Below are 23389 nucleotides of genomic sequence, written 5' to 3'. Positions count from 1 at the left end.
GGCATCCAAAAGTTTCACCTGGTATTTGAGGCTAGAACCCTTGGAGCAGCAGCCAAGTGTATTATACAATAAGCTACTACGTTCCACGGAAAAATAAAACAATAATATAATTGGATACCGGAAAAATCATCTATATAACTCTAATTGAAGCTTTGAAGTGGGATAGGTAGTAAGTCACTAAATGTGAATTTTACTGCAGACGAAAGAAAGAGGTTTGCCAACATTATGAAACTAATATTAGTGAACAAACTTCGTCAATCGTAGCTAACCTTCTCTGTGAAAAAACGAAATTTCGATTTTTTTCTGACTGGCTACCTTTCCTATTTCCACGTTTCAATTATTGACGCTTTCAGTGTCCATTTCAGCGTTAACTGTACGCGTACGTCTTTAAAAAATTAAAATCTTATGGTCAACGCTTTATTTTGAATTGATGAATATGGCAGGAGAGCTCTGGCTTTACTTTTTTTTTCTTAGTAAAATGGAAATGGAGAACAACTCTTCTTTTATTTAGCAATGTACAACATTATTTAAACTTGGATAAGACACTAACATCTCAAAACACTTCTTAAGAACTTTAAAATGCTTTAAAGCAGCGTTTAATTGCTTAGAACAACCGTTTTCCTCGAATCGTCTACCAAATACATAAATATTTTCACTGAAAACTTGACCTGCGCACTCTGTTGCTCTCCATTTCCCTTCTATTAATCTATCTGTTGGTTACTTTGATATCTGAGACAGTTTATTCAAAATATTACATTTTCCAGCATAAACGATGCACTTTGCCATAGTTAATACGTCTATTCAGGATGTAATGCTATCAATAAACCATTTTTAGTCTGCATCTGGAGCGTGATCTCCCAATGTGATATCAATAAATCACGTTTGTAACTTCGATGCCGTAAATGTGGGTAAGAAACGTCTGATAAGGTAGGTCAAACTTTTTCGCTGTGCCTTTGACGAGGATTGAAGGTGTATCCAGTGATGTTATTAATTTCCTACATTTCTTTTCACGTTTTGGTTGGTGAATATTTACAGTTGAATTTAAATCCCATAAAAAAGTGATTCAAATGACGATAATTAATGACAAAGGAATATAAAAGAAGCTCGAATCTTAAATTTGCTTTCAATCGATTCTGGCTATATTTTTCAAAACGATTAAAGTAGCAATGAAAAATAAAACAAGTGAGACACAGAATTTTAATTATAACTAATAACATTCAGCTAACCACGTCTTTTTGTAACAAATACGTTAGAAAAGTTGGACATTTTTAAATAAAGTTCAGCTTAAAATATTTTGAACAAACGCCATTTGATTTTCCGTCGCCAATATAAGGGTTTTATGCACACACGTCGATTCTACCTTCTGAACTTAAAGACACTCTTGGTGCTATTTTAAACTCGTCCGAACGTACCTTGGAATGCAGAGAGCATATGGGATCCGGTGAAGAAATACTTGATCCGCGAATTGAATAAAATACAAAGGAAGGCTGCGCTATTCGTCAAAAACTGCTACGGGCGTACAGACACCGTCACCCAGATGTTAAGCGAATTAGGCTGGGAGACGCTTGAGACTCGGAGGCTTTGCGCTAGGCTTAGATTGCTTGAACAAGAGAGACATTTAGCTGAACGGGAATTCGTATTTCACCCGAACCATAAAGGACTTTAATAAATGCTAATCGTGATTTCGCATTCCCTGTTTTATGTGTTAACGGCTGGTGTCCGAACACCCCCTGCCACACGCTTTTTAGGCGGCTTGCGGGTTAATGTGTAGGTGATGTAGATGTATGGTGAAGATGATGTTGTGTACCGAAATCTCATTTAAAGGTGTTGTCATTACGACGAACTTTTTTTTCTACGTTCTGGTCAGTATTAAAAGAACTAGTGTTCAATGAAATGTATTCAAATAATTACTTATAAAAATAGAGTACCTTTATAATAAAGAACTGTAGGGGCTACATCATACTTCTCAAAATTGACATGGATGCAGTTCTAGCCAGTGGCTTATCTATTGGGGGGGGCTAAGAGGGCTACCCCCCCTTGGGTATCCAATTTACACTAGATGGAGTGTTAATTTTTTTCGACCCCCGCTACTGCTGGAATTTTAACCCCCACATAGTCCCCCCTTGTTACTATCCGGGATCCGCCACTGGTTCTAGCCCTCAAGCGCTATGAAGCAGTATGTGTGGCACAAAAACCTTGTTTCATGCCAGTCAGAACGTTGTAACCCTTACCAGTTCACAAACAAATATTCTTGCTTCTTGATTGCTGAAGAACTAATTGGCCATGCTTCATAATATTCATATTTTTTAAATGGATAATCTGCGATAGGGACCCTGAGTTAGACTCGAAGTGACGGCAATTAGGAAAGTTATTCAACTTGCTTATTAAGTATAGTGGTACGAAATGGACACGTTTCCATTCCAAGATCAGCACTCCCTGCGCTCTGGTATTAAGAGGACGGATCCTTACCACTCGAGTGGTCGTTTTTCGTGAGGTTATACTCCTTAATAACATAATGTAATTACCTTCAAATTTTCATGGCATGCAAGGATGGCCTTTTTAAAATTTTCCTGTAATTCCAATATCAAGATTTCCCCTAGATATCTTCTGAGATGATTTTTTTTGCTCACAATATAAAGGTTACAGATGGCGAAATTCTCCTCTTTGTATTGAGAAAAATTCAGGGCGAGAAAGTTATTTTAAAATACGTCACCGGAACGAGCAAAGTACCAACGGTCGAGGTATTAGATACATTTTTTTTATTCTAGGATAATATCCCTAGGAACATATGATGCATACATTTATACAATTGAACTCCTTAGTATGAAAACATAGGGAGATGTGATACGGATTGATGCGCCCAATATACAACGCCTTTTTGAAAAAAAAATTAGTAAGAGGGGGGCGTTGCGTCATTGGCATTTTGGGTGCGCATTCGGAGTGGAATGTTGAGAAAAGAGCTGAATGTGGAGATTGGCCCCGATTGGGGGACTTATTTTGGAGGGCGGAAGGGATTATGGAGAAGAGGATGGAGAGAGGGAGGAGGATAGGACCGCGGTGCGGGGGCTGTGCCCTCTCTAAAGTGCGTGAGAGCTGGAAGACTTGGGGGAGGAAAGGGGGGAATTTAACACTAGAAGGACCAGCCCCGTCATTTTGAACATCTACTTACTTAATTATGTTCCCTAGAATTTTTTTCTGTCGGCTTGATCTATTCTGAATATTATTTATTGTTCACGGTGCGTATTCCATTGAAACATAATTGAGTGGGCGAGAAGCCAAGGTGTACTAGTGATTTCTTTTTCTATACGGAGTTTGGTACAGAAATTAGCTATAGAAAACAAACCAGGTCAATTTGATATTTAGTGGTGCATTTGTGTTTCCACGTGATTTCATCACAGGAGAGAGACTCAATGGAATCCCTTGTCAACCAAGTTTTTGTGTATGCCATGTATTTCTTCTCACAATTAACTTTAACTAACTCTGTTGAGAAATAATCACTTATACCCTTTTGCTTCTCACCCCCTTAATTTAATTTTTTAACATAGAAATAGAATATTATCACAAGTCTACCGTGAAAGACCAACATCCGTCAAAATGACGGATAATGCGCTTTTATTTGTAATGGTAATGCGTGTTTTATTCATGAAATCACTACACCATATTACGTCTGGCCATTTTGATGTTTTAGTTGGCGTACTTATACATTTTTACATTCTTAATTGCATTTTTTTATGGAAATAAGCAGCATATCTGCCATACGGAGTAGCGTGTGGTAGGCCAGGGTAAGGGAAACAGGAGCTACCTGACCACTGTTAATTTCAAATTTTTTATTGTAAAATGAATTGCAAAAAAATACTCACCTGTATTGATAAATTAAGGAAAAGTTTATATGTGATGAAGCTATCAATTAGTTTTAACATAAACGAAGAAATATTTAAAATAATCGCCACCCGTCAATATGACGGGTAATGGTCCTTCTAGCCAGCCATACGACCGCGGTCCTTCAAGGATATCGACCCTCGAGAGGGTGGGGTCTGAAATGGTCCCCCTTGTTCGCCCAACCCCTTCCACTCCCCCTGCGTCCTCTTGAGCGGATGAGAGCCGCATTTGAGGCCAAAAGAGCGTGATAGGGAAGGATTTTGCGGGGAATTCGAGGAAGAGGCTCACGGGCTCATGGCGGGGAGCCTCCCTGCAGAATTTTGGAAGGGATAGGAAGGATTCAGAAGGGGAGCGAATTTTTGAGAAACTTCAGAACGTGAAAGGTTTCCAAAAATGTATGCTGTGTCCATTTTGAAGTGATTTTCAGGAAATTAATATTTACTCCAGAATAATGCCAACGTCTCGGTGAATTTATTCATCCTCAGCATAGCTTTTAAAAAAAAAGTAGAAGGCATAAACACGGATAATTTGAAAATTATTTAAATTTTAACAAATTTTTGACGTTGATGGTACACAAAAAATAATCATAATTTTATCAAGCACATAAAATTAGCAGAAATGCACTCCATCTTAACATGCCCACTTGCTGAAATTTTCTATCTTTGTTAAGTAAATTTTCGTAAAATTACCTTCGAAAGCCCTGAAGTTCGTGCCATTGGTAAAACTCAGACAGAAGTGTACATTTAAAATTTCGTGAAAATTGTCATTAAAATCGTCTAGCGGCAGGTAAAGTTATCAAATTATGCCCTTTCCAACTATGGAAAATATTTTTGAAATTTTCAGGAATGAACTCGTAAACCATGCAGAACATATATTTTATATCGCATAAAATGTTTAAAATTTTAATTTTAATGATTTGGATTTAGATAGATAACTATTGAAAAAAATATATTGCTTAAAATTGCCAATTTACGGGATGAAATATTGCGTAGGGGTTTTGAGATAGATGTGATTTTCAGTCAATTAACATTTTTAAAAAGATTATGCCTCGCATTTTGTTTATTTTCTTTATCTCGATGCCCTTTTCTGTCATTTTGGTGATAAATTTACTTTTTCCATAGAAATGTTACATTTTCATTTATATAAGAAAAATGTAAGTAGATAAAAATTCATCATCTGATTGCCATTCTATTAAAAACTTTAACCATTAGCGGATTTACCTTGATAAAAAACATATTTCATTTGCATTTTAATTCATAAATTATCGGGATCGTGATCTACGTTATACCTTCAAATGCCACAATTTTTCTCATTCAATGAGTGGTAATTAGACTTAAATGGCATCCATAGCCTTCTTGAGGAGAAATTGTTAATCGGCAATATGCAGATGAGCCTATTCTTTCGTAATAAAGATGACGTGATTGATTGAGCGCAAAAAAAGTTCTTCATTTTTATGCTCCATTAGCATTTTGAAAGTCAAGCAGTCTGGTTCGTTACCGAGGCGAGAAATACCCCAACCCTATTTAATTCCACTCAGGCACTCGAAAATGCTCGTGGAATCGAGCCGGAAATGTTACTCGATCAAGTCAAGGGCTGACCTTAATTGCCGCTATACGTGGAATGGAAGGATTAATTCATTTCCCCGGATGAGGACGATGTCATGGCAGCCGGATATATACAAACAGCATGTGGAATTCTAGCTGAAAATCCCGTCAATTTAAAGAGCGTATTAGAGAGAAAAACGGTATATCATTTAGAAAAAATATAAAGAATAAAAAAATAGAAATAGATTGCCCTGTAACCCTTTTACTGCCTACGGCCGATATATCGGCCCTCGCTGGTTGAGCGAAAACTGCTAGGGGCCCGAGCTATTTCACTTATTTTCGTGTTTGTGGCCTTTTCAACGGCTGTAATTTTTGTAAACCTCCATAATTTATCCATGGTTACAAGATGTAAATATATCTTAAGAATTGGGAAAAAAATCTAGGCATATTAAATAAAATTAAGTAGCTGAAAAATTTTTCAATCTGAAATGTTGCTAATTCCAGAAAATAGCCTTGGCAGACTTCGTACATCCCACCTGAAATGGGCTGGCAGTAAAAGGGTTAAATTTTAATTAAATTTGCAATTCATTTCTCCATGTAGTCATAAAAATGATAAGTTTTAGGTTCACGCATTATGGTCAGCTATGCACTATGATTATCACCTTCAATCATCATAATTATATACATATTCCCCTATTATGTTTTGCGAGGCCATGTCCCCAGGATAATTCTTTAGCTATCAGTAAAATACCATACTGTTGACTCTCAATATATACCCGGGAATTCTAGAAAAAAATGTAAAAATTAGTGGATGGGGAATACGAACCGATAGAATAGGAAAATTTATTATTTAATCGAACTGTCAGTGATAATTTTTTACTATTATTTCCATTAGAAAATGCTTAATAAGCAGTGTAAAATCCTTTAAATTAATTCATACGTTTTATTTAAGTGTATGTTACTCTGAAGGTTTTTGGGCACCGAGGTCTGTTTCCAGGAATTCTTATTTAGACTTTTATATCTATCAATCTATCATGTCATGAAATATCAGTCTATTCACTTTTATCTCGATAGGAACTGAAATTTAGACACGCATGAAGGACAAATATACATAGAGGCACAGTTATATATACATACATATACCATTAACCTTCAATTACCTGAGAAGGTGTGTCAAAGGGTATTCATCGGTCTCTGAAACAGGATAAAATATCCCTTTTTATGATATTTATGATTGATGCAACATATTATATGCTATCCTGCTGCATTTTCTTCTCAAATGTATTTTCTCTGGCCAGATTCTGAGCTTATTCAGGTCTCTAAGTAAAATATATCATTCATGAATATTTTCTATCCATTTGAAAATCCTCAAATTCCATTCCATGTAGTCTCCATTCCTTTTTTCATTCACCGCTGTATTATATGAATCAGCGGGTAAAGCATTATCGCGCAGTCATGGAAACTAAGGTTTATTTCGAAATTCACACGAGAATTTACCCTCAAATAATAAATGTACGGTCGCGCGCAAACCCGAAAGAAGTACATTCACCAATTAACCATGAATTAAACATTTTTATGTAATTTCAGAATATTTCATTCAATTTTTCTTACGTTTTTTTCTGCAGTATATCCTGCTTGTTTAATTGTCAAATGGTATACTTTTTATTTGCGGTACCTCCTCTGAAACATGTTCATTCTTTCTTTCGTCAACTAACTTTCCTCCTTGGCATTAGTTTTGAATATTTTCGCAGTTCTACATGGCCTTCCTTCACTCCTCATGATTCTCGGGTCGCAATGACATTAAATGATTACTTAAATTTTTATTTGAAAATACATCTTCTCAAAACTAATTTTGTTCCGTATACGTAGAATAAGCTTCATGCATTAGTGATAAGAAATAGATTATCATCAATACTTCAAAGGAACCCGGGAAAGAAACTACCTTCATATTAGATCGTTTATTTACAAGTATAATCAAAGAAGGCACTCTGACTTAAAGGATTTACCAAGGAAGATTTTATTGTTTCTTTTTATGAGTTTGTTTTTTGTTTTATTTTCAATGAGTACGTAGGGCTGATTGCTAATTAATTTATTTACTTGTGTTTTAACCATGCTCGGACATCAGATATGGATGGCGTTCCCAGAGCGCTGTGTTTTATATTTTTGTGAACACACCCATACTCCTATCCCGAGTTTTCTCCTCTCTCGCTGTCGCCAAAAACTATCACGCATATAAGGCTTAAGTTTCACGTATGAATTTCCTGATGAAGATGTATATAGGTTCTAAAGCGAGCTAAACATTGGATAAATCTAATAATGATTTGTACCGTAAAGTTTTATATTCATATTTCGACAGTGAAATTCCATGAATTCTCCAACTTTGAGCGGAGAGATACCGTGGAACAACATATTGAATGGTAAGGAAAGATATCGCATTGCCCACTAATTTTATTTTAACAGCTCACAACACGTGTTTCAATTGCTATATAATCATCATCATGTACTCATCAGCACGATATCTATTTATATCAATCCAAGAATTCCACAGAGTAAAAGTTATTACTTTTTTCATAGATTTTTTAAAGTTATCCCATGTGAATTGATGATGGTATACCTGTGAGTATGTTCCATGTGCATTGGTGTATTCAGTAAATGGAGCAGAGCTCTTACTGATGTGCCTAATATTTTAATGTCGTTAATGAACTGCAAAGTCATGGCGTACTCGGCGAGTGTCAATGGGATGATATTTTTTTTCTCCTTTGACCACACCTCTAAGAGGGTGTGTGGATTGACGTCACGCGGTTTCTCTTGCCTGCTTCCTCCTAAGCTCAGTTATCCTTGAACTAAATCCAGAGTCCTTCAATGCCAAGGATTAAACTTGTCGTTTGAAAGACGTAGCTAGAATGATTTATTTTCTCCCATCTCTCCTATTGAGGAAATTACACAGCGAGGGCCCAACGTCTTGCTTCGAAGAGGACACGCCTTTTCAAATAGTCGCATAGTTCCCCTTGGCCAAATCGCTGTCCCATTTTTCCATCATCCCGCGAAGCAATGTCACCTGAATCTTGTATGGCACTCCCAATAACATTTAACCTTTACATTTTGACCTTTCCCTCGTTCAGCTGGAAAGGTGGATGAATGGAGTTTAGTCAAGATATCTTCTTCCCACGCCGAGCCTTCAACCGAGACTCTTTGAGCGACCTTCACTCACACATTCGTCATTGAAAGTCATCAAAAGAGTCCTCGAATTTTTGTGATGTTATTACATACGATTTTTTCTCAAATAGGTTGCAATTTAATTTTTTTATAAACAAATATTGGCAAGTAGTATTTTTTCTAAAATTATGGATTTGCGATAACTACAGGATGGGATGACTAGAGGCATGATTACGGGGAAAAGTCTTTTCGATAATTAATTTTGCCTCCATTCCTATGACCTTTTACAGCTAAAATTGGGTCGTTGGATCCACCCCTGTATTTTATTGAAAGGTCACGGGAAAAATTAATTTATGCTTCCTACCTCATGAAAACGAGTCCACCTCCGATGTTGGAAAAGGTTTTATGGGAGAACCAATTCGAAGGTTGTTTTACTTTTTTTCCTGATTACATGAAGCAAATTTCTTCAGTATCGGACCCGTCATATACTTCCGTCAAATATGTGAAAACCTCATGGGCGAAATGACTCTTGTTAGCTTGATACGATAGCAATCATTCCTTACGATTTTCTCCTGTACATGAGTCAATTTTGCCGGGAAATTTTCAAAAGTAAATTCTACTTCCTAGTATAGATTAGTTGTTAATTATGGAAAACATCAGGTAAATTCCACAAGTTCGTGCTTTACTCAACTGATTCGATGGCGATACACATTCAGAAGGAGACTACACAAACTTTTCCTGCAAAATTATGCCACTCGATGTTTAGAATAGAGATGTGTGTTGCTTTTCCTCCGGGATGGCACTGGAAAAACGTTTCCTTCTCAGTGAAAAAATTACCTGTGCTTTTTTTTAGAGACATTTATAGAATGTTACCTCTATGAGCACTGTGGCGTAGCTTGGAGAGACAACACTTCTTAAATGTGCAGATTTTTCACAGATGAACTTATTAATGAATATTTTATCATGTTATCGAATTTATTAGTGTAATGAAAAGTAAATCACACATCTGTTTTATTGCAACGAGCTACACATGTAAGGCCAGGATGGTTAGATGTATTCATTCAATGTACTTAACTGTTCTTAATGTATTGAACTAAGTAAGCTGCGAAACATATTTTTTAATGAAGCAACGATTTATGAGGTCCGATCTCAACATGCAAGGATGAATAGAGGTATAATTGTTCATTTCCATAGCCAAATTGCATGTATAAGTAAGATATTCTAGAGAAATAATATTTATTCACTGCGAACAGATGGCCTTGGATTTTTGAGTGTTTGAAAATATCTTATTTTATATAATTCCATTCAGTAGTACCAAAATTATAATAAATAGTGCACTATAATTCAATTCCATTTTGTTAGTACTCCACTTCATCTAGTAAACTCCACTTCATAAATTAAACTCCACTTCATCAATTGTAAGATTAGTGAAGTTTCTTATTTTCATTCATTCACTTATTCGGCATTTTGACCAAAATATTACATTTATTCCTGTTCTAATCAAACACTTGCAAGTAGATATAATAAGTAAATATAACATTCAGTGGTTTTATTTGATATTCAATAAACACCTTGAACGTATTTTCCAGTTGATTTTCATTCTAGCCTGCTCAGCTATTTCTGATTTCGGCAGCATCTGATTGGATTCCTTCCTATAAATATACTTAAATGTGATTGATAGTGATTGTAGAAAGAAAAGTATAAGTTTAAACTTATCCAACATATTCTATCTACTTCAAAGGCAGATTAAGGATGTTTGAAAAAGTTAAATTGATTTGGAATATGTTTTGTCAACATTTTAATCTCGTACGAAAAAAATTAATTAATTATTTGTCTAGTTACCAGAATAAATAATGAATGTAAATAAATCTCATTTAGAGGGCAAGTAAAGCCTATTTCGGTGTTTATCAACGTTATTAGTTATTGTTATTATCGTCAATTTTAGTTATTAGCGTCAAAAATTGTTACGGGTGTACAGACAGCGTTACCCAGATGTTGAGCGAATTATTCTGGGAGTCGCTTGAGACTCGAAGGCTACGCGCTAGGCTTGGATTACTTGAACAATTTAGGATAGATATCTTTAAGAGCGATACGAAGAACATAATATTAGAGCCCCACTATATTTCCAAGTCCAACAGAAGCGATAAATTAAGAGAGATATTTAGACGAACGGATAGGTGTGGGAATTTGTTTTTCCACCGAGCCATAAAGGACTTAAATAAATGCTAGTCGTTATTTCGCATTTCCTTATTATTCCTTACTATGTGTAAACGGCTGGTGTCCTAACACCTCCTACCACACCCCATTTAGGCGACCTGCGGGGAAGCAAGTAGATTAGGGTGGACCGAAAAAAGGTTTTTTTTCCTGATCAAATTTGCCCTATGCGAGAAAGTTGCGAAATGATAAAAGGATCTCGCACACAAATTTTTTTTCAAATCGGATGATATTAACCACTGCCGCCCGAGCTCTAAAATTTAAAATTTTGCGAAAAATCAGGCTGATTTCAGAATCAAACGGCTATGAAGACGAATTTGATGAAAATTATTAATTTACATTGTAGATGTTGATGTAGATGTTAGGATTTCTAAACAAGAAAAGAAATTATAATTTAGAAATTTATTCATCGTATAAGCTAAATGTTTGTAAAATTTTAATGGTTATTTAAGGATGTCTTGTGCTAATTAAGTTTAGCATACTCGTTTTTTGGATACCATGATGTTGTTATCCAATAAAAAAATTTCTGTGCTTCCCCGAGTCAATAGAAATAAGATCCAACGTTTTTTTTAGAAATGTAATATTTATTTTGTAATATTTTCAAAATTATGAAAGTAATTGTCTATTTCCACACTTATTTATTTCCACTGACGAAGGCATATAATGCCATTTTCAAGGCCTTTTCAATGGATTAAAATTTTCAACTTTGAAATGAAAATTTTAAGGCACCTTGAAAATGGCATCGTGTGTCAAAACCTGGGTCGGTAAAAATAAAGAAGTGCGGAAGTAGACAAGCACTTTCACCATGTTAAAATTCAAAGATTTCCACCGAATTACGCCGGAAAATGTATCTGTAATATTAATATATAATCCAAGACAAGCAAGAGGTCAAAATCAAAATAACACTCGGAGCCGCACGTAAACAAATAAGTGGCCAATACAGACGAGATGAACTAAATGTGTGGTTTGCGTAGTCTACCACCAGGTGACTCTGTTTTGACTTCAACTTGTTCGATTGCCTGAACGAAATTAGAACAGGTTAATTTTCTATTTCCACTGATACAAATTTCTTTTCTACTTCTCTTTTGATGCTCTGCCGTATGCTGTTCCTGTGTGTTTCGCATATTCCTAACATGTTTCTTCTCTCTCTTCATCACCTGCAGGTCCCTACCGAAGCTGAGTAGCCAGGACGAGGAGGGCCCGGCCGCCCATGCGCCCTACTCTGGTGTGGCGCACTTCGAGCCCATCCCACACGACCACGACTACTGTGAACGCGTCGTCATCAACGTAAGTCAAGCCCTTTGAAAGATTTTCGGCTAAAAATAATCACTTCACATTTTTAAACTTGTTTATATTTATCGTATTTACATTTCTCGATAAAATATAACGCAGGGAAGTATAATTCCACAAATATACCCCAGTTTGGGTAAGATACAGTATAAAAGACACAGTAAAAATTGGCAGTGGCGCACAATATGCTTAAAATTTTGTCAGCAATAGAATACATGAAGACAAAAAAGATATTATGATTAAAAACTTTTGGGCTATGTCGCCGCGTCAATTCTTTGGGCGCTTCGCGGCGATGGGTCAATTCGCGGCGACATAGCCCAAAAGTTTTTAATCATAATGACGAGCACCCGCGAAAGTTTTAACGAAGAATTACAAAAAAGATAGCTTAGAAGAAAGGGCACATTTCAATCAAATATCTTCCTCCGAGTTAGGAGTTCATTGCATTATACTAAGTTTCACCTAAAAACCTGCATGTATTTAAATGAAATTAATTTCATGAATATTTTGATTACATTTCATGGAATATAAAATAATATTAATGAAATTATTTGGTAAATTGTGCCCATAAATTTCATGCAGACAAGAAGTGACGTTTTTTCCGCTTCATTTGTTTAAATGATCTTTCGCTTTCAATGCTCTTAAGAAGAATATGCATTCGGAGTAAAGGCACCAACCCATTCGAATTCCGAACGCTAATTACTAAATTAATGTGAAAAAATGCTAAGTTCATATTGTTTGAGTATATCTACGTTTCACAAGTAATTACTTGAATCAATCCTACTTCTTCAATCGCTCGACCGTATGCTCGAAAGTTATCTCCCGTATAAATGATGGTATTACTTTTACAAAAAATATTAGCTTGTCAAGTGACTGCCTGCGTGTATGATTGCCGACAGAGGAGTCCGAAATATTTCTGCTAAGAAGAGGGCGATAGCATTAGGCGTATTTTTTATATTTTTCTCAGAGTTTGTCTCGAATATGCTATGAGGATTAAAAAAGATGTTTTTTATCAGCTCGATTGATAAAATTTAAAAGTATTAATTGCTAAGAAATTTCATTTTCTCAATTAAACAAAAACATTGTATGTAAACGATTACTAAAATTAACACTGATTTTACGTCCGGGGAACCAATTTTCAGGAATAAAATATTTTAGCGTGTACAATAGCTCCTTTCTTAACGGTGCTCGTCAGTTGCAGTTTATTGATAGGTCTGGCGCCCCTTATTGCCCTACGGCTCACACTGGCTTACCTGATAAGAGCCGTGGGATTGATTTCCCTTGCGTAAAACCGGTAGAATGCCAGTATGAAATATTCCTCGAAACTTTCAGCCCAGAATCCTCAAGTTTACCTGTCTATATCACAGGCATGTGCTTTCATTTTTCAGCCAAATTACTCAAAATTATGTAATCCGAAAAATTAAATGAGGCATGACCTAATCACCGAAACACTTTCTTAGGTTAAATTATTTATTTTAACTTTCATATTTCATGAGTTTTATTATTTTAACTAAAATGTTAGCCTTGGCCTTCATTGAAGCGTTGGGCTGCTACTTGAATTGTTCTTAATGGATTTATCCTTCATGTAGCGAGATATATTTGAAGTTGCAGTGAAGAGGGTGAATAAGTTGGTGCTGTCACAAGCGGTGCTGTGAACTTAATTAAGAGAATTATAAAGGTTTACTGCAACTTTTTCATCGTTCATAGCCTTAGCGTCTTAGTCGTATTGAAATTTTCAGTATCTTTTGCCGTGTTTATCTTTTATCAAGTTCAACAACGGTTAATTTATAATAAGAATATTTCTTGGATTTCATTAGACATGTAGAGGACATATTTAGAATTATTTTAGTGTAGTTTTTACTCACTCCATGTTTAGTTAAATTGCAATCACATCGCTTCGGTACTGTTTTTTCCTCTTATAAACCACTAATGCATTTTCTTTCCTAGCTGATCTCATATTTAAATAGCATAATCTGTCAAATTGCGGGAATTCCTTAGAATTTGGGTCGTCAAGCAGATAAGTCAGTTTATTCAATCTTGAATCACCAACTCGCGGAGCTCGTTCAAGGAGTAGAAATGTGATCTTTAATAATGGCGTCCGACCACGGACGAAATTGCCTAATCTGCGGCCGAGGTCGGGAGGAATATAAGAGAGATAAGTCTTAAATTCATAAAGTAATCTCTCCTCCCCGAAGGCAATAAAATGCTCAACTTCTCCCGCCAGACACTCCGCCTCCGTAATACTCCACTTCTAACGCGGCTTTCTCATATTCTAGATTCGCTCCTTCGCCGACACTACCCTATCCCACGGCCCCTTACCCCCACCACTTTTCCACTATTTTCCCGCACTATTCATAGAAAATATATCCGGATTTTCAAATATTCGCAGTGGGAAACCCGCTGTAAATCTGTCCCCCATCCCTCGAGCCCAGCTGCTGGCCGCGGGCCAACTTCACGGATCCCGCCGCTTCTTCGCCGGCGGAAGAGGCGGGATTCCTTGCCCGAGGCTGGCCTCCAAAAACTCCCACAGTCCGCAGTCCCGCATATATATCCTTGATAGAAATGTCTAATATCTTAGATCGATGCGTCATTTGTATTTTGGCCGCAGTTCCAGGGGTCGCGGTCCCGGACCGTCGCATCTGCGAACTCTGACGAAGCTTATCTCGTTTGGGATGACGTTGGTATGGAATTCAAATCGGGCTGACTACTTCTTCAAAGAGATTCCTAATGCGATGAAAGCCTTTGGTCACTAGATCATTTCTTTTGTTCTATAAACACTCTCAATTATTCTTAAAAGGGATGCGTTTGACCAAAAAAGCAAGTAGTATGACCAGTTTTTCAGCAGCTAGCTAAGTACTAGCATAATTTACTTACGTTGAGTTGAAAAAAATCCCAGAGAAGAAACCAATATTAACTACTTCCACAGTGTTAACCATTGCTCATTCGCAGAATCTAATAACAGATTCCTCTCACCTTTGCTTTCTCTGTACTTGTGTTGGAGTCGTAGCTGATAATGCTCAGAAAGTGGAATTCTTCAGGCTGAACTTAAAAGTCAAGAAAGAACTAGCTTGCACGTTCATTCTCGGCAACTATTCCACAATGAAGTTCTTCGAATTTTATATGATTCATTTGAAAGAGTTGGAATGGGTTTTTTTGCATTATAAAACCATTGACACTATACGAAGCTCCACACTTTATTCATATATTTTACATGTTTTTTAGATTCGAACGGGAGGATACTCTAAGTAAGGAGAAATAATGTATAGTTTTAACAAACTTGGCAGGAATATTTTCAATATTCGTGATTCTCTTCAATCAACGGTGATGTGCATTCAATTAAAGATCACTTTAATTTGGGTTAACATTGTAATAACAGAAAGCATGGCGATGTTTGATATTTATTCCATTTTTTCGTGGCCACTCGTTGTGTAGCATCTTTGCGGACGTGAAATTACCGAGGTTTGTCTCAGTCATAGTATAATTTCAATTACTAAGTCAACATTATGATGTCCATGTTGCGTTTAGACTTACCTCTGTACTTTTGAAATGGCTGTGATGAGCTGTTGGCCATATGGTCATTATGATGAGATGTTGGAATTTATCAAAAAAACAATTGCTAGAAGATTTTTATACATAAAGTTGGATTCCTGTTCTCACACAAAAAGGTTTTATGAAGACTTGGGTGAATAATTCAAAGAAAAACCGGATCTGCAAATATTATATTATATTAATATTATAAGTAACTTTCAGCATATACTTTCACTGAAATTTTACTCTTTATTACGGATAATCAAGGTCACATTTACCTTAATAATTATCCACGGTTACAAGTTGCCTGAATATTAGAGAAACTAAACGTTTGTGTCGGTCAACCAAATCTTTGGACCGCCTATTAATAAAATAATAATAATACTGCCTAAAATATTTCTAATTTAGTAAGGAAAAACTCATAACCCTTCTTAATTTTCTGGGTGACACGCTTTCTCGGCGGGCATTGCATCTTGATTAAGGCTAGCTTTAGACTCGTAATGTTGTGTTAGGCCTTAGTGTCAGAATAGCAAAATGAGTGACAGCATTATTTCATTATCTGATTGGCTACGAAAATTCTTTTCATTTTTCTTAGTTATTATGCATCTTGACGTGAGAAGTAAAATTCAAAATATTCCATAGATTTTATACATTTTGAATACGCGACGAACTTTGTCCTGCTTTTTCTGACATTCCTTACTCATCTAGTAACCGCTTATATGAATGATATGAGATTTTTAACAGCAGGATTTATCCTTCAAAAAGAGTTTTATTGGTTTTAATATTTTACAAGGATTATTTAATTTTTTCCAATCATCTTCCATTTCCGTCTCATTTTCCGACTGCTTTTGTGTGCCCATATCATCACAGTGACCATGAATCAGCTATTACAAACGTATTTTAGACCTTAATTCTTCCTCTTGCAATCCATCCTTTGTATCTCCTTGGGTGGATACTAAGATCTCTCATGTTCCAGCTGATTCCAGTTTTATTTAGGTCAAGCGTCAATGTAAATTAAAATAGATCGCCCTATAGCTCCACCTGCCTCGCCAATTCCTGTGGCCGTTTTCCTATCTGATGTTAAGAACTATCGTTCTATATTTCCTAGTTGACTAAATTAATTCCTTTTCGCTCTTTAGTTCTATTTTTATTTCTTAAATCTACGTTCATGGCCTAGAATTCAATTGTCACGGCTAGATAGGCGATGGATTTCAATGGAAAAGCAATAAAACTTTGAGTCCTCATGCCAGAATTATATAAGTCTCTTTTAATCCAAAAATCTTCATTAGTGGTCTTTTTAATACTAAGAAAAATATAGCATCGCTCTGTTTATATATGCTTACGCATTAATCAGCAAAATAAGGTATCTTCATATATGACTGTTTCTCCTCAGTAATTTAGTTGTAATAATTATGGATCTCTCTAACCCATTTCCGCATATACAACGTTTTTTCATTCTAATAAGGAATTTTATAATAAAATTATGGTCGTCGTCCATTTCCCAAAGTTTCTCTCAAAATATAGTAGATATACACAGTGCATACATATATAATTTTTTTAACATTTTATATACATTTTATGTATTTCTTTACATGGTTTAGATACATTAGTTAACATAGTACTTTGACTTACGGATTGATTCCCAGAAATGTCTTTCTTTGATTTTTGCTTCTCAACAATTACATGCTCTTGGTCGTTTTTTTCTCATCAACTCATCATTTTTTGTGGACATTTCCACCTATTTGATTGCTGTGGTTCTAAGTTTGCAAGTATCTTTAATTTCTTCCAACCTTTCCACCTCTCGAGCCGTGTGAATTCTCACGTTTCTCGGCCTTTCAGCGGCATGCTTCATCAAAACTTAAAATGAACTATTTCAATTCGTCGAATCCTTAGCTCCATAATTGAATACAACAGCAGGAATTTTTCCCAAGTAATCCATAACGAAGAAGCCCAAATTCCTGTTCCCTCTTCATTTTTAATTAATTGATAATACGTCGCGTCCTCATCTATTCGAAAGTAAGACTTCGACACTTATCTTTTTTCACATTAATACTCGTAAATATCTTCCAGGTCGTGTGAAAGGCTAGTATGACCGTATGTCGTTTTTTTTATCCTCCTTGAGAAATTGTGCACCCACATTTTTTAGTTGCCACAAAGGTATCATACTTATGTTAGTTAGTACCAGTGATTAGATCACAGAAAGCATGCACCGTGTCTATGGTTGATAGTTGCTTTAAATAGTTTGACCACAGGGAATAACTTATAGGCACGTAAATAATATTTATTCCTTTGGATTTACATTCTTCGGTAGGGAATACCATTATCACCAACGCTTCAATTATTATATTGCTTTACAAGATGTCCTCATTTTCCATCGACATTTCTAATCAGTAAGGGTATATTCAGACATCATGATGCTCTACTTTAAAATGTTAGGGTACATCATAGGCAGATTAACATACAACAGGAAGTGACCGGAGTTATCACAATCACTTATTTCCAACTATAATCGTCACGTAATAGCATCCTTCTTCGGGTCAATCTGGATGTCGTCAAACTCCAATATTTTCCCTATTCAATCCAATTGTGCCCACTGGTATATTATTCACCTCAATATTTGTTTTGCTCTCGTTTTACCCCGATGTTTTTCTCCAACTTTCCACTTTGCTTTCGCTTCCGTCGTATCCGAGGAAAGAGGTCAAATTGGCCACGGGGCATGTAGCGATAGAGAGAAGAAACAAGGAATGGTGGAGGCTGGGTGTTGAATGGTCTTCAAGCGAAAGAGCGAGTGTGTTCCCTTTTTTTTCTAATGCTGCTAAAATTGGCGTCGCGGCGGCGAAGGAAGCTGACAACAGAAAAATATCCCGGCTTTCCCCTCCACTCTCGCGGGCAAGAGTCGATTCATTTCAGGTCACGGCTGAATTCCGAGAGCTCATGCGAGATTCCCGGGCATCTGTTTTCCGATGTCTTTGAATACTAAACATGCCCTTTTTCAAGAGAATACGGAAATTGAAGAGAGGATAAAATTCATCGGATGCTACGCATGGAGCCCGTTTCTTTATGGGAGCGAGGCTTGAGCGTTGACGGCAGCGGAAAGGTCATCATGAGTGGAAGTATTCGAAAAATGGTGCCACCGCAGAATGATGAGGTTGAAATTAATCGATCGAGTAAGTAATAAGTAATTGCTCATTAAGAGTGCGAGAAATGAGAAGTTTTCTAAAAACCCTATGAAGAAGACGGGATTACCTAATCGGCCACATGATTGGATATGATGGCCTGATGAAGACAATCGTCGATGAGCATGTGAATGGAAAAAAAGTAAAGGACGGCCCCGAATGAGTCACATGGGATAAATTATTAAGTGCGTAAAAGAAAAGAAGTATGTGAATATAAATAGGCTAGTGGATAGGTGAGCGGATCAGTGAGCTGCATCAAACCAATCTTCGGACTGATGGGGATAACCATTTTTAACATTAATGTAGGTAGGTAGAAGCCAATCAAAACGTTTCCACGAGTTGAAGTGTAATTTTAGGCATAACATCGTAGAGTGGGGGAAATTCCAGGGATTGCAGGCTATTTTGGATTGGAAGTAGGTAGTCCGTTGTCATATTTCAATCTTGAAAGGAGAAAAATGAGTGTATCAAATATTTTTCTGGGATATTTGAGGCTATAAAATTTTCATGGAATTGAGTGTATTTCCAGCTTTCAAAATTCAAATAACAGAGTGGATGTCAAAGAAGGTTTTTAATAATTTTTTTATCCTTCTTGGCTAGAGAGTGTCTTTCTTACTACATCTCTAGTGATGAGTTAGTCAAGTAAATTTTCATAAATTTCGTTATGAGAAATAGTAATTTCTTATCTTTATCGCACTATTTGCCACTTTCTGTGAACACAAAATTCGATGATAGAACGGCATTTGAGTAATTTTGGTACAGAGACCATAGGTTACTTTAGCTTTATAGCATTTCATTGGCGCAAAATAATATGGCGAAAAATATTTCCTAATTGAAACCCGGGATTAGTTTTCATCTTGATTTTGGTAGCTTCATGTAATAAAAATATTAGGAAGGTAATTCCATGTAATAAATGTATGCCGTGTCAGCCCATCTATTTCATCTAGTCTGCGTATTTTTTGTACATGAAAAAATTCAAAATAAAATTTCGTAAATGACAAATATGTATTGGAGTTGTCTGAGGGTACTTTTCTGTGATCTTAACTATCAAAAGCTAGATTCACAGAAGAGATAAACCTACAAGTTATTGAAATTAGGCCTTCGTAAAACGCTTACACGGTATCTTAAAATATCGTTGATTCCGTGGACTTTTTTTTGCGTAAATTGATATATTTCAACTACTTTTGTAAACGTCTGGAATGCAATTTTCACGACATATGAGGCTGTTTCTTGGGATAAAAGATAGTAATAGGGAGAAAAGAAGATTTTTAGGGATAGCGGAAAAATTGTGGAACAAAGAGAGTGTCCTGTAGATGTGTATGGAGCGGGTGCGAAGAAGGGAAAAGATGGCCCTTTTAAGGGAATATGTGAGGATGGCATTAGGAGGATGAACAGAGCTTTTGAGGTGAAGGTAGAGTAAATAGTGTAGAAGATTTATGGAGAGGTCGTTGCTATAATTAGACAATTTAACACAAGTACCCAAAATATCATAAGATTTTTTAAGGTGTAGGGCACAATATGCTCGTTACCTCAGGCTGTACAATCAATAAAAGTCGCTCAACGAAGAACATTGTTCAGCGTGAGATGATTGCACGACGGGAAACTAAATAAAGTAACTTCAAACTGTTGATTGGAATTCGTAGTCTAGACATAAGAAGAAAATAAAAATTTATGAAAGGTAGTTTAAGTATAATTGCCCAGAAAAGTGATATAATTGCTGCTAGAAAGCCTGAAATATGTGGCAAACTGGATTGTTTTGCTGTTTCACTACATTTATTCCTAGATTCGTAATTTTATAAGCATAGCAAGTTGAAGAGTAAATAAGTCGACTCCTTTTCTGTGATTTATTTAGAAAATTGCTAACTTGACTGGAGTACCTGTTACCAAAATTATTTCTATTATTGAATATTTTTAAAAATATTTTGAAAACGATCTTCACGTGCTAAAGCTTTGGATTAGTCAGAAAACTCCATTCTAATAAGACTAACGAATAAAATTTCTATCACTTGATATTGTCTAAAATGTTCTAGTTGGTCCGTCTATTTCTATTGCTACAAGACTACGACAAAGTGTCCAATTGTGACCATAATGCACCTGCGATATTCATTGTCATCGAAAGGGGCCTCATAATAGGCTCAGTTAGGATTTTTAGAGGCCCCTCTCAGGTGGAATAGGGACCTTGTATCCGGTCCTACCCATAAGTTTCGGACTGATTTATATGAAAAACTCTTTAAGAGAATGGGTAGCTACTCCAACTAACCTCCACCATAATGGTTACGTCTACCGACTTGATTGAGCAACCAATTGATAAAAAAAACAGTAGATATACAACTTTTCCTTATTTTTAATGGCAAATCACTCTATAATATATGGATTCCAAAAAAGCGTTATTCATGAAAATGCATCATTCATAAAAATACAGGCAAATGGGGAAAAAAATGGGGTTTTCAAAATCCTTTAGGTAAAGATCAGAGTATTTCAATTGTATTTTGATGTATTCAACGAGATCACCATTCATTAAGCTTTGTTATTTTCAAAGCTTCGTTTTTTTCATGCACTGTCATTAGTCATAATGACCACTGAGGTCATATTTTTCTTTGATGATCTGATTAGAAATTACAGGTCAGTTATTAAATCTCCGTTCAAAATTACATGCACACGTGTATTCTTCACATGGAAACCCTTATTTTTTATTTGCTTTCGGAGCTGAGTGTTGTGTTCAAACTATTTTCCGCTCGCCGCTCGGCTGTTGACTAGGAAGTGATCGCCAATCCACGTTCCTCTCCTAGAAGGGGGAGGGGGGGGAGAGGGAACTTGTCGGGCGCTCAATAAGACCTCAAGGTGTTTTTTTTTTTTTTTTTCCTCCTGAAATTTTCGACCGGGATATCTTGGCCGCATCTTGGCGTCAGCATGAGCCAAGTGCTCGTAAGGAGAGAGAGAGAGAGGAGAGACGTGTGGAGGAGGAGGTGGTGGGGGGAGATGGGAAGTGGAGTGGGGACGTGGAGAAGGAGGCGACCGCTCTTTTATACGCTCTCCGGATCCATAAAATTAGAATGTCGATGGCGAGGTGAAGTGATAAATAAACAACCTTCGAGAGATGGGAGCGAGAGGAGAAGGGGGGAGACGGAAGAGAGAGGAGGGGGTAGGAGAGAAGAGGGTCTTCTTCTGGGATGGCCGTCGATGGTCGAAAAAAAAAAGAAAGATTTTAAAAAGGTAAAAGAAAAAAGATTTTGTTAAACACTCTTTTACTAAAATCAGCATATAATGCTCTAAAAAGTTACAAATGTGCGTGGTATTTGGAGGAGGCGACTGACAGCTTAGGTCATTTGTGCCATGAGGAAAGGGTAGGTAAGGAAGGGTGGAGAGAAACCCGGCGTCGGCATTAGCCTGCTCTTAGAGAAAGGCGCCATGGGGACTGCGGTTTAACGTCCCATCCGGCGGACGGAGTGTTGCGCTAGAAATGAAATGTCCTCCACACAACACTCAAGCAGGGATCGGGCAGTCTGTGAAAATTCTCTGCCATCGCCGGGATTAGAACCCGAACCCACGGGGTGGGCAGCCAATACTCTAGCCACCACAGCAACCCGATACCCAAATAGCAAATGAGATTTCCATCACTCAAAGAATAAATTGTGAGTGCTGATCACGTTTATTAAAATTGTAGAAGTAGATGAGTGTACTGAGTGTATAAGAGTTGAGTGTAGATGAGTTAGAATTGGCACACTGTATTGAATACATATATATAGAAAGTATCTAAAACTAATCGGAACCCACGCTTTATTCTCCTAGTGAGGAAAAACTATTTTTTTAGCGCATTCTGCACTGTTTTCAGACAAAGGGGGGGAAGTGAGAAGAGGGTCTTCTTCTGAGATGGCCGTCGATGGTCGAAAAAAAGAAAGATTTTAAAAATGTAAAAGAAAAAAGATTTCGTTAAGCACTCTTTTTCTAAAATCAATATATAATGCTCAGAATAATTACAAATGGGCATGTTATTTGAAGGATGCTACTGACAGCTTAGTCTTTAATCGCTTTTTTATTTTATTTTTTTGTGTGTACTTTTCAGTAGTGAATCATGTAATCTATTAAACGAGATCATTAAAGAAAGAAATATATGTCCAAATTTTGTTTTTAAAGTCATCTATTGAGAACATTTTAAAGTAATTTTCCATATGGAAATTTAGTGAAACCGTAATTGGAGCACAATGGGACAAAATTTCAAATGTCTGATATTGAATATTGTGATCAGAAGCAAGCAAGTAAACAAAATTCAAGCCGAAACAACAATGGGAAGTAGGTAAAAATCAACTACAATATTCCATCGGTGAGTCTAGTGGTACGAGGGTTGCCCAGGAAGTAATGCACCAAAATTATTTTTTCAGGCGACAAAAATGGAACGAATGCAAAACGTTGCGTATGTATTATCTGAAGTTTCATTAATAGACCTCGCTAAATTTATGGCTCTTTCAACTTATAACTTAGCTGCAGGGACGTTTCAAAATGACGTCTCTAAGCGATGTACGTTACTAGCTACGTGTCGTCATTGAATTTCTCCCTGCAGAGGAAGAAACAGTGTGGAATATTAGCAAACATTTGTGGAAAGTCTGTGGA

The 23389-nt window shown here is 36.5% G+C and overlaps 1 protein-coding gene across 4 annotated transcripts in view; it reads left to right on the top strand.

The window, feature by feature from the left end:
* The window catches only part of LOC124159274 (potassium voltage-gated channel protein Shaker), a 636146-nt gene that overhangs the window by 535611 nt on the left and 77146 nt on the right, over positions 1-23389 (top strand). For all 4 annotated transcript variants that reach the window (XM_046534976.1, XM_046534975.1, XM_046534974.1 and 1 more), the window contains exon 2: positions 11957-12080. In XM_046534976.1, coding sequence (XP_046390932.1) covers positions 11957-12080 — 124 coding nt within the window. The remainder of the gene's footprint in view (positions 1-11956; positions 12081-23389) is intronic.

The sequence above is a fragment of the Ischnura elegans genome, chromosome 5 (assembly GCF_921293095.1).
Source record: "Ischnura elegans chromosome 5, ioIscEleg1.1, whole genome shotgun sequence".
Taxonomy (NCBI): Eukaryota; Metazoa; Arthropoda; class Insecta; order Odonata; family Coenagrionidae; genus Ischnura; species Ischnura elegans.
This window is presented reverse-complemented; position numbering and strand designations above follow the sequence as displayed.